Raw genomic sequence first — 13,599 nt, 5'->3', positions numbered from 1 at the left:
GGCCAGATTGTGTACAAAATTGTTTTGGAAATAAAAGAGTCTTTAAGCCTCAAACCATTTTTTCTAAAAGAAAGGGAAAACTACACTAATTGGCCACAAATACAAACCAATTACCATCCCATAGTCCACCCTTAAGTAATTCCCTAAATGTCCATTTTACCAAAGTTATTATAGAGTATGTCCCTTTCCTAGCCAGGCCTAATTCACCTTTATGATATCATCACAATATATATATTTTTATATATATATATATATATACACACACACACTATGATGGTATCATTCAGTATTTGTGTAATTCTTTCCTAAATGTTTGTTATGGTATCATTGAGAATATCAGAAGTGTCTCACTAAGGATTGAGGATTGATTTGGTGAAACAATGGTTGTTCCTCAATTATATAATTTCAATATCTTGATAATAAATAAATATATTGTGGTAGTATCATTCATGTACCATCGAATGACTTAGAAAAACCTTTTAATTGATACTATCACAGTGTGTGTGTATATATATATATATATATATATACACACACACTATGACGGTATCATTCATTATTTGTGCAATTTTTATGTTATGCAATAAATTGTTATGGTATCATTAAAGAATATGACGGTATAAAGCTAATTATTGCAAATCGTTTGAAATTAAAGAAGTTAGATGATTAGTCTATATTGTGGAGGACTAAAATTGGGTATCAACAATATTCAAAGACCAAAAGCTTCTCCTCTTTCCTATAGTAAAAAGTTATAATAGGAAGGAAGTTCTTATGGTTCGGTTAGCCTAAACTCATGGGAATTTTATTCAAATTAAATTGCAAACCATACATTTGTATATCCGCTCTCTTAATTAGACATTGATTTAAAGTCCACTAAGCTAAACATAATCGTACAAAATAATCTTGAAGGTGGGTGATCTTGAACTTTTGAACCTACATGCTACATAGCCAAAACTTGCGCATGGATCAACCGAGGATCAAAATTTCGAAATCACCAATTTTCAAAAATTTTTGGTGTCTCCACAAAATCTTTCAAAAATAATCAAATCATACGATTAAAATAATAATACACATTAACTAAATAGAAATCGAAAGCAACAATGCTAAGAAAAATCCAATAATCCAATGTGGGCAAAATGAACCAAAAGTGGAGTATCCACCAATATCATTCTATTGACGGTGTGTGTAAACAGTACTTGACCCATTATAATTTGGGTTTGACCCGTATAACATTTGTACCCCTTCAATATCATCTCTTGATAACTCCACTTTCCTCGTTCCATCCTCAATCGTTGGAAACATAATTGCTTCTTTTTCGGACAAATGATCCAAACCCAATAAGTGCCCGATTTCATGAACCGCAACTGATTCAAGATCCACCATCCCTTCTTTCAAATACTCGCCGTCAACCACCCAATTCTCCTCGCCGTCTAAGTGGAAAAACCTTGTTGGAGGTGCAAACGCGTGTGCCAAAATCTTCATGGGTCCATCAAACGGGTTACCATCACCATGGTCTCTGACAAAAAACCTGATCCGAATATCCACCAATCTATAAGAATCCATCTCTTTGAAAGTTAACGGAGTTACTTTCGACCATTTATCAAACGCCCTCCTAAAAGCCACCTTAACAGAATCCGTCAACTGATTCTCCGGTAGAAATGCATACTTTAATTTACTCTTACTCGAAGGCCAACGTGGTTGGCCTTCGAAAAATGAGAAATGAGCCACCGTATGATCCGTTGGAGTTTTGCCGGAGTTCATATGAGTAGTGCCATTTACTATATCTGGATTTCCACATCTTGGCTTTACCATATGTTGAAGAGTGGGGATGTCGAATTCTCCGGTGATGTTAAGATTAAAGTTCAATTGATAAGTCTTGAGAGCTGAAAAAAGAAGTTGATCAAATTCATCTGTAAAATCATTGCTCAAAGAATTATCAATATACCCGAAATGTTTAAAATACTGTTTGATTTTAGCTAATCCTTTGATTTTTTGGCCAACGCGGCAACCCAAGTACTTGTTGAAATGGTTCCAGGTAGAATTACTAGGAATTAAAGAACGAGGAATTGTTGAAACGTTATTGTAAAAATGAGCAGAAACAGGGGAAGAATGAGCAGAAACAGGGGCAGATGAAGCAACGATTATTAAAGCAACAATATTAACGAGGGAGAATAAAAAAATTCTCATTTCGAGTTTGCGAAATGAGTAGGAACTAATTTTGTTGATGGACTAGATTCGAAGCTTTTCGTTACATATATCTAAGATTCGAAGATTTTCGTTACATATATCTATAATTTTTTATCTTTTTGTTGTTGTAGAAAACAAGAAATGCCGGCATGGAAATGAGACAATGAGAAGGTGAAGGTCATCGTCAAGAAATTGTTTTTCTTAACATTTTGTAAAATTAGTTTGAATGGATTTCTAGAGTTCTTTTTTCCCCTAAAAATAATAAATTTATTGTTTCTTATCTAAAGAAAAGCATAGCTAAAATATAAGAAAATATGGCCAATTTTTTTATTTTTTAAATTACTAAGTTGTATACTGTAAATTTAAAATTCATCAACAATATTGTTGTTAACTATAGATAGAACTACTGTGAGCAGTCTAACGCGCATTCCATCACTCGGATGTCAAATGAAATATGTTAAATTTTCGGATGCTTTCTCACTCTTGTACTGCGTCTCACGCTTTCTGTTACTTGGGGAATGCCTGCGTTGGTGTTCATAATAGGCAAGTACCAATGGAGCTCCAAGCTAAGTCGATGGGTGCCTTATTTTGTAGTTGTAGTTGATTCGAGGATCTCAAACCTTTTCAAGGCATTGCGCCAATACACGTAATCACTAGATTTATAATGCTTGCTGCGATTTGTTTTCTGGCCTTTCAACTCGTCCAATAGAACCTACAAAATTCGTAAGTGCAATGGAAAAAGGGAGAAAGAGATCAGTAAAGCTAGGAATATACTAATTAAGTGAAGGAATGAAAGTCATAACATTGCAAAATACCTGTATAAAGTTACAACTTTGAGCATCCGAATCCACTCTCACTAGCAAAGTCCGCGGATGAAAGTAACTAAACAATTTATCAATCAAAGTTTCATATCTTGGTACAAGCGAAGAGAGTACTTCCAAAGTCATGTGCTTGATACAAAGTGGTCCAATGTTGTTACAAATATTTTTCGAACGAGAGTTTACTTCCTTCATAGACAATGAAACTTGATATTCAACAAAAATTGTTAGGAAATTGAATAGATAACACCAAGATATAACGAGTAAACACCAAGATAATTTAGTACATATATACCTTTAATTAAGTTGTGCCATAGGACAACGAGATATTTCCAGCAACAACTCTCAACTCAAGCAAGCTATTGGTTGTTCGAGCATTCTTCAATCCAATCTCAACTTCCATTAGCCTTGAACCAACTACAGGACACCAGCTTGGAACTTTTTCCATATCTATTAGCTTGAACGGACATAAATTATGAGTATCAATGATAGCTTCATCCAAGTCACGCATGTCACTTAAGGTCAAATTCTCAAGCTCATAACTTAGAAGATTGATCTTTTCCATATTTTTGAATAAACGAAGAGATAAAGATTTTAGACACGGGAATTCCGAGGAAATATCTTCAGGAAATCCATTGGGAATGTATTGACAATCTAATTCCATGATTTGTAGCTTAGTACAAGCGCGCAAATCAATTTCCACTGACAATGATGAATTAAACAAGTGAAACTCCGTCAGATTTTGAGCTTTTATTTCTATTTTTTCTAAATATCTATTATCATAATTCACATGAACCTTCCTAAGTTGATCTTGATGAGGCACTGAAATTAGAAAAAGGTAGCAACAACGTATCAAACTTAACTCAACAATCGAAGGACACTTACGAATAAGTTTGAGGAGAGTTAAAGGATTGATATGAACACGATTAAAACAGATCTCTTTCATACTAGGAAACCAACTAAAATTGTTCTCATTAATAGTGCAACATTTTAAATGCAGAACGGTTAATAATATCGATTCGAGTTTTTTGAACGAAAAATTAAAAATACCAGAATCTGGTACAAGAAAATAAAACTCTGTTAAATTAGTATTGTTAGTAGCAAATTTGACAACAGGGTGATATTTAACAAAGTTTCTAGAAGATTTAGCACGTGAATATCTGCTTGCACATTGTATCTGTACAAATTTACGATCGTCCAATGATTTTATCATCTGATGCCACTTTTTCGAAACTATACAAGTTGTTGCTCTCTATTTCAGATTTAGATCATTCGATAACTCGGAAAATATTCCTTTAGACGCCATAGATTTGTGATAAAATTATGTTGAGCGCTTTGGCGTACATAAGATTTTCTAAACTCTAACTCTGTTTACCTTATTCTAACTAGTATACTTACCCGCGCGATGCGCAGTCATTTTTACTTAAAAATTGAATCATTAAATAGTTTTACACATTTAAAGATAACAACAAAAAATAAATATGATTTATGCAAAGTGTTTGTTGGTACTAATGCTGGCAATTTAGGCCCACTTTTCACTGACCCACCCAAATAGCCCAACAAATATGGGTTGAAAGAGTGATTTTAAATATGGGTAATATTTGGGCTTATACCCATATTTTACCCATTAAAATTTGGGTAAATTACGGGTCATATATGGGTATTGTAAGTTTTCTCCAAACTTTCAAAGAACCGTCTGTTGCCAAGTTTTAGAAGCAATTTTTCAAGAAAAAAATTGGGTGTTTCTTCCACGAATCACAATCTCAAAGATAATTTTGTAAGTCTCTAAAATTCTCCTCTCTTTAATCCTTCTTCCTCGTCTTCCCTCTTTCTCTTCCTTTTCTTTTCTTTGAAATTTAGGGCTAGGGTTTGTGATTAATCTCCTGAAATCTTCTTCTTGTTTCTGAATTCTAGTTGTGGTAAATAATTCCTTATTTATAAGAATTATGAATGTAGAGCAGATGCATTTTCTTTATACTTGTACTTTGCTAAGTGATTTTCTTTACTTTGGGGTCCATTTTAATCAACTAAAGTATGCAGAGCAGATGCATTTACTTTGGGGTCCATTTTTAATAATCTCGATACGAGTTTTTTGAACGAAAAATAAAAAATACCAGAATCCGGTACAAACAAATAAAACTCTGTTAAAATTAGTATTGTCAGTAGCAAATTTGACAACAGGGTGAAATTTAAAGAAGTTTCTAGAAGATTTAGCACATGAATATCTGCTTGCACATTGTATTTGTACAAATTTACGATCGTCCAATGATTTTATCATCTGATGCCACTTTTTCGAAACAAAACAAGTTGTTGCTCTATGTTTCAGATTTAGAGAAGAAAAGATTTCCTAGACGAGTTCATTCGATAACTCGGAAATATTCCTTCAGACGCCATAGATTTGTGATAAAATTATCTTGAGCCTTTGGCGTACATAAGGTTTTCTTAATTCGGGGAGTAGAAGGTTTTCTAAACTCTAACTTTGTTTACCCAATTCTAATAGGAAAACGATTTAAAATACCCTAAACTATAGAAAACCATTAAAAAAGAAAATCATGTTTTCACTTATTTTGCTAAAAATATCTCTATATTCATCTTTTTGGTTCACTTATACCCTTTCAGAGTCGCACTCTATCTTAACAAAGTCCTAATACCCTAAAACGAAAATTTTATATTACTTTGCATTTTATGTGATAACGTGGAGGTAAATCCAATTCAATTAGTTGTTGTGATATACACGTGCCTTTTATGTATTTGTGTTTTTCTGTTTATTTAAAAAAAACATATTCTTATTTTCTTTATCTTGTATTTAAAATAAATTTATACACGTACTTTTTTTTCTTTGCTTTATATTTAAATTTTTCTCAAATACAAAACCTTTTATAGTTTCTTTGTCTTATATAAAAAAATTTCTCAAACGCACATTATTATTATTATTTGCCATCTTTTTTTTTCAATTAATTATATTATTCCTTGTATTCAACAATATAGTTACGTAAATATATACAATTACTAGCTTATATATGCGGTAGTGGTTTATTTGTTGCTATTGTTTAGGAGTTAAGTATGTTATTTCTTGGTCTCTAGGCTACACGATTAAAGGAGTTGTTTAGATCAGAATAATTAGGAGTAATTTATGAGTTCCGTTATTAATAGTTTTTTTTTTTTTTTTATCTATTTAAGAACTTTTAATTGAGAAATAAAGTGCACTTCCACTTGCATATCATTTCCCTTTGATTAATGTACCACAGGGGAGATGAAACCCTTTCTAATAGAAAAATTATTTTTCGACGAACAATTTCAAGAAACATACTTACTTCAATCACTTGTAGTACCTTCTTTAACTCCACCAAAAGATTTCTTCGCAGGATTGAATTACTTGATCCAAAATCTAGAACTCGACCATTTCAACGATAAAATGATAGAAAATCAAATTGACACTTATTACGGTGTACATCATTTAAGTATGTTTAATCATTTAACAGATAATGGAAATCATTCCAATGTACAAATCTCAAGTGAATTACCTATGAAATTAAATGAATCACTTCAAGAATCATATTTAGCTCAACAATACACTCTTGTGTGATTTGTTGTTGAGCAATGCTTAGATGCTATCACCTCAATAGTTGGATAGCTGATCTCCTAAATTTCAACACCTTCACCAAGTTGTTGCACATCTTCCATAAATGTGGCATGAAGATCCATTTGTACAACTTCCATAAATGTGGCATGAAGATCCATTTGTAGAGCTTCCATAAATGTGGCATGAAGATCCATTTGTACAACTTCCATAAATGGGGCATGAAGAATTGAAGATCCATCCGTCTAATTTTTGTTCTTCGCCTAATAATCTTATTAATAGCATTTACTTTGACTTTTCTCATGGATCACAAGCACATGCCACAAGCAATAACTGGAATCTTTAGTATCAAACTCACTCTCGCTATGGTGATACAAAATTGAGAGAAGATTTTCTTACAATAAGATGTTAGCACGGGTGCGGAACGTGGGACTATTAGTCCCATGAACTTTAACAAACCACTTCAAGAAATATACTTACCTCAACCCACTATAGCAAAATAGGCATTAGTGGCAATAGATTTTTCTTTTAGCTAAAATATTTTGTGTCGTAAAAACATTTAGTCACAACTAAGTTAATGTTATTGTATTCAGTATGCTAAATGCAATAATATTATAAATATCTTTATTTTATTATTGACACTAAATATAATAAAGTGGTACTTATATTGTTACAGCTAAATAATTATCAAAAAATTTATTATTTGCTTTAGTGACCACCTGCAGTCCCTTATTTAGTTGAATCGAATGATCTCTTCACAGGGTTGAATGGTAGGAACCAACCACCAGAACTCGACAATTTCAATGTACTAAATTTGAATGAGTCTCCTATGATCTTTAACAAATCACTTCAAGAAGAATACTTACCTCAACCACCTGCAGTACCTTCTTTGGTTCCACATAATGATTTCTTTGCAGGTTGACGGGTAGAACCAACACATAGAACTCGACAATTTCAATGTACTAAATTCAAATGAGTTCCTATGAACTTCAATGAACCACTTCAAGAAGAATACTTACCTCAACCACCTGCAATACCTTCTTTAATTCAACCGGTAAGATTTCTTCTCACACGGTTAAATGGTTGGAACCAAGATCTGGAACTTGACCATTTTGATGTACTAAATTCAAAAAGTTCCCTATAAAATTTAACGAACCACTTCAAGAAGCACACTTATCTCAACAACCTACAATACCTTGTTTAGTTCCACTAAATGATCTCTTCACATGGTTGAAGGACACTTACAGATAAGTTTGGAGAGAGTTATGGTATAAATATGAATGCGTTTAGAACATATCTCTTTCAAACAAGGAAACCAACTAAAATAGTCCTCATTAATAGTGCAACATTTTAAATGCAGAATGGTTAATAATCTCGATTCAAGATTTACGAACGAAGAATAAAAAATACTAGAATCTGGTACAAGCAAATAAAACTCTGTTAAATTAGTATTGTCAGTAGCAAATTTGAAAACAGGGTGAAATTTAAATAAGTTTCTACAAGATTTAGCACATGAATTTCTGCTTGCACATTGTATTTATACAAATTTGTGATCGTTCAATGATTTTATCATCCGATACCGCTTTTTCGAAACCAGACAAGTTGTCGTTCTCTATTTCAGATTTAGAGAAGAAAGGATTTCCGAGAAGAGATCATTCGATAATGTGGAAAATATTTCTCTAGATGCCATAGATTTGTTACAAAATTATGTTGAGGGCTTTGGTGTACATATCTATATAAGGATAATCAACTAAGAAGAAGAAGGCTTTCAAAACTCTAAGCTCTAATTATTTAGAGTTGTTCAAAACCGAACCGAAACCGATAATCCAAACCAAAAAAAAGTCATTGGTTCATTGGTAATGGATTATTGGTTTAACAGTTTTGATTATTTTTTAGTATCGGGTTATCGGTTCTTAGCGGTTTGAGATTTTTTCTTAACGGGTTAACCGATAACCCGATAGCAAATTAATAAATTAAATTTATACCATTTTCGTATATAAAAACCTTGACTTAGAATTTAGTTTCATATTTTTATTTCGGAAAAAGGGTTAAAAATTCCCCTTAATTTTATTTTATTGTTTGACTTTTCCCTTGCCGTTAAAATGAAGTTAAATTTACCCCTACCATTACTAATTTCACCATATATACCCCTCATTTGACGGAAACCCCCAAATTGACTCAAATTAACCAATTTTTACTTAAATTAGCCAATTTTTACTTAAATTACCCAATTTTAACCCGACCCACCTAATAATATTACCCATTTTTGTTCTATCTTGTTGATCTTCATCTTTAAACTTGGGTTCCTTTTCAAAAACAACCTGTAAACAATCTATTTGAAAACACCCATCAAACAATTACCAAAATCCACCAGCTCCAGCGAAGAGCGACCACTGCCATTCCCCTCGCTTTTCCCCTTTTATGTTTTCTTCTACTTTATAGGTGTTTTTGGATCAACCTCCGGTGAACAATGACCATGAACTCCGGCGAGGCTCTGCAAATCAACAACCACCACAACCTCTCTCCCAACGCCAAAATCAACAAACCCATTTCTTGAACCAGTTAACAACACCAACACAGCTCCACGACCGAGCTTCATCCCATTTTCCGGTGACCCTCTGTTTGCTTTCCATTCTAATAATCTATTATGATTTATTTTTCTTTTATATTTTTCACTCTTTTCTTTGTGTTTCAGATTTGGTTAGGGAGTTCAAGCTCGAATAATTTTTCATTTTTTCATATTTCTTGTTCAAGTTTGTCATTGATTGTATGCTATTAAACTTTGTTGTGGATTAGTTTATTTTTTGGTTTGATATTATTATTTTTCGAGGACCACTTTAACCATGACATTACGGACACTAATACCAGTAGGCAGAAACTTGCATAGGGGACCCAATTGTTGCACCAAATTGCTCTCTGTTTCGGAGTTTAAGAACAAAGAATTTTCTTGACTTTTGTGGGTAGGCTAACCTGCTTTTTATATTCTTCCTTAATAGTAACTCTATGAATGATATCAAGAGGCTATGGACGCTATGAGTCGTAACTCTGTTGAGAGGACATAGATTAAGAAATAACCATAACCATGGTTACACAGATTTCAAAAGCGGAAAGCTAGAATTCTATCTAGTGGTAAAGTGGTAGGTGATCCAGGCGTGTGGAATGTGGTGAATGCTAGAAATCCCAGCAAAAATAAGGCTGCATCTTGCTCAACCTTACCTACGGTGGAAAATAGGTTTAAAGTGCTAGGAGAATCATTTCACAACCATGCAGTTTAAGCATCTAGCAGCACCAACAGTAACACAAATGAGAAGAATGTTGAAAATTGATAAAACAAAAGGTGAAAGAATGATCCAGCAGGAATAATCAGCTAAAGCTTGGGTCAACCAAGTTTTCGGTATACAAAATTCTCTTGTACTTTCCTCAAAAGTTCTAGCAGTCCTTGCACCACAACAACAAAATGAAATAGCAAAGATTAAAAATGAAGAAGGAAATCTCCAGAGAGAATAAGGAATTACAGTGGTAGATTTTGATCTACAAGGAAAGTTTCAGATGCAGAAGTAAGAGCTAAGCAAGATGCTCTTGCAATGGCTCCAATTTTGACTACATTTCCTACACCACAACAAAATGCAATAATTGATCAGCGGCTTAATATGAATGACAATGAGGGGAAAATAGTTCACATGTTAATGAGACCTTCGCAGAAGATAAGGAGATCCAACAAGTTTTAGTAGTAAATCAATAGGGAGAGGGTACATATGATATATAATGTAATTTCAGTTCCCAACAAATCAGAAGTAGCAGTGCAAAAGAGTGAAGTTGTTAATAATGAAAAGAGTTAGAAATATGCATAAGAATTGCAGCTGTCCAAGTTATCTGTATTGTAGGGTAGTTATTTATTGTTGAGCAATTAATTAGTTTCTATGTTATCCCTTATCCTTAGGAGTTTGGTTTCTTTATTTCAGTTGGCTTGTAAACTCTATAAACTAGTCTGGATTTATAATGAAGTATGTACTTTTTCTTTCATTAAGAATTCTTTACTGGTTTATCAACTGGTGTTTCCACTTGTTCAATAACAAGAGATACCAAATTTTTACGTTCTTCCTTCTCCGTAAACTAACAAAAGGCAATCATGAACCCATCGGTAAAATACGTACTAAGATCAACAGACAAATAATGAAAGAAGATGAATCTTAAAATGGATAAGATTTGGGAGTGAAAGAATTGTGAGGAACAAAACTTATGGTGTCACAATTCGAGAGTAACCCTAGTCGTAACATAGTGCGCTTCTTAAGTTACCCCAAGCTAACCCATTGCCTGGCATGACACTAAGATTCATATAGACAATAACCGAAGACAACTAATGCAGAAGCTAAATTAAGATGAATGAGAAAGAATGTGAAATTGGTGTTGCCGCCATTGCCCAATAACTCCATCACATATATTTCTAGGTAATGCATTGATGACAATCTTTCAGCATCGCCTGGATAGAAATACTGTATGAATCACATTTAGATGTTAAAAGTGTTGGGATATACCATTAACCATGTAATTGTGTTATAGTAATTTTTATTTAATCCCTTGTAAAGATTTTTATGTTATTTATTTAATATAATAAAATCTTTGTTTAAATAGATCATTGTGTATATATGTGTGTCCATTGCTTATATAGTAGACAATTTTGTGTATGGAGTATTTTAACTCATACACGGAAGATTAAAATTGTCAGTGCATATACGTTATAAATTTATGTTCACGATCAAAGATGAAGTAGGATGAAAATCTTGATGATCGTAGCACAAGATTAAATATAATTTGATCTTAATTCTTAGAATGGTTAAATTCAACTTCTTGTGCTAGTACATTTTGTATGTATTGAACGGACCTAGTAGAGACATTTGTTTATGTTCTGAATATTAATAAATAAATTCTCTAGTCCACTACATGTACTTATACTCTTAATCTTGATATAATTATTATGATCTATGTAATTTATTTTATTGTTTTAATCTATTAAAAGGTGAGACTTTTTTGATGAGTCAATAAATTCCTAATAGATTAGATAATGACAAATTACATTAGTGAAATAATAATTAGTTGATAGAACCGTGTCTCAGACCCGAGTTGAAGACACCCCTTTATGGTTACTTATACGTTTTCACGTGAAAACCCTGCAGGTGGATTTTTTATCCGTCACGTGAAATAAGCTAAGTAAATATAATAAAGGATTAATTTAGTCAATGAATTAAATTTTCAGAAAATTTTGATCTAATTGATTGGTGTCGGTAATTCTAACACGGGGGGTTTAATAAGATGTAGTGGTAGATTTTGAAATTAAAATCGAGGAGTGCAATTACAGAATTTTTAGTGGAATAATTTGTAATTTATTGAGATATGGTTAATTCGTTCATTTTGAGAATTATTATCGTAATTGGAAGCCTCTATTAAATATATCTACGGTCCCTACTATGCCTGATTAATTGACCAAGTTTTAAAAGACGGATAAATTAATTTTATTGTTGATCTTCTTTAAAGGATGAATTATTTGAGAGTTAAATATTGAGTTAGTGACAAAAACGTTTGGCCTTAAATGGATGAAAAACGTTTTTTTTTGTATTACAAAAACGTTTGGCCTTAAATGGATGAAAACGATTTTTTATTACAAAATCATTTGGCCTTGAATGGATGAAAACGTTTTTGTATTAATCACAATTTATTCTCATGATCCTCTTGATTGCTCATTAAGCCTGGAATTTATTTGGACGTTTTTCCTATTCATTCTTGAGTTGGAAAACTAGTATAAATAGGCTGGATGTGGCATGAAAGAAATTATCCTTTAAAAAACAAGTAATACTTGCCCACACAAGTAACTCGGTAGTAACAGTCAATCAGGAAATAGGAGAAGATCGTAGTTCTGGATCCTTGGCATTTGGACGACTTTTGTAGAAGTTTCAACAGGTTAGTCTTTATCTAGATTCGTTTATGTTATATTGTTTAGTCTATATGTAAGATTTGTGATCCTAAATATAGCTTCCGTTGTGTATATTCTAACAAAAAGAACTATCTGGGACAAAACATGGGTACATCCTGACATTGGAATTACAAGTACAAGATCCCTTTGGGTTGGGTTGTTGACTTTGGGTACAAGATGTACCCATGTTCGGTCCCAGACAGTCCTTTTAACATCTAAATTTGATTCAGAGAGTATTTCTATCCAGGCGATGCTGGAAGAGTGTCATCAATGCATTACCTGGAAATATATGAGCTGGTGGTATTGGGCAATGGCGACAACACCAATTTTGCATTCTTGCTCATTCATCTCAATTTAGTTTCCACATCAGTTATCTTCAGTTATTGTCTTCATGAATCTTAGTGTCATATCCGACAATGAGTTGGCTTGGGGTCACTTATGAAGCGCATTGTGTAACGACTAGGGGTAGTCTTGAATCGTGATACCATAAGTTTTGTTCCTTACAGTTATGTCATTCCCAAATCTTATCTACTTTAAAATTCATCTTCTTTCATTATTTGTCTCTTGATCTTAGTACATATTTTACAGATGGGCTAGGGTGTTAAATAAATTTTATACTTGACTCATTTATAATCAACTAAAAATTAATTATTTGATAAATACCCATCAACCAAATAACCGTAGTTAAACGAACAAATCAAGATTCTCATTAAAAATTTACGGAAAGGTTCTTTTATTAAAGAAATATAGTCTAGTATTCAAAACGGCCTAATGGGTTGTTAAAGAGACATTAACCAAAAGGGACATGCTCTTATCACTGAAGTTGTTTATTTATTTCTTGTTATTAAGTTTTTCTATTGTGCTTACATTATAAACATATTCTTCTCAATGCTTGTGTAGATATTGTTTCTTCTTGTATCTTTTCGATTCGAGATACAAGAAGAAACAATACATTTCTTAATTACACTATAGGAGTAACTACATTTATTATATACTTTGATTTAGTTTTAAAAGTTAGTCTAAATAACAAGAAGAATAAACAAAAA

The 13,599-nt window shown here is 32.6% G+C and overlaps 1 protein-coding gene across 1 annotated transcript; it reads right to left on the bottom strand.

Moving 5' to 3' along the window:
• Positions 1-1,170: 1,170 nt before the first annotated feature.
• Positions 1,171-2,187, bottom strand: LOC102602416 (metalloendoproteinase 3-MMP-like). Its single transcript, XM_006357212.1, has one exon. It carries the CDS (start codon positions 2,185-2,187, stop codon positions 1,171-1,173), a length of 1,017 nt encoding a protein of 338 aa, XP_006357274.1.
• Between the last annotated feature and the right edge of the window lie 11,412 nt (positions 2,188-13,599).

The sequence above is a fragment of the Solanum tuberosum genome, unplaced genomic scaffold (genome assembly GCF_000226075.1).
Source record: "Solanum tuberosum cultivar DM 1-3 516 R44 unplaced genomic scaffold, SolTub_3.0 scf00243, whole genome shotgun sequence".
In the NCBI taxonomy this organism is placed as follows: domain Eukaryota; kingdom Viridiplantae; phylum Streptophyta; class Magnoliopsida; order Solanales; family Solanaceae; genus Solanum; species Solanum tuberosum.
This window is presented reverse-complemented; position numbering and strand designations above follow the sequence as displayed.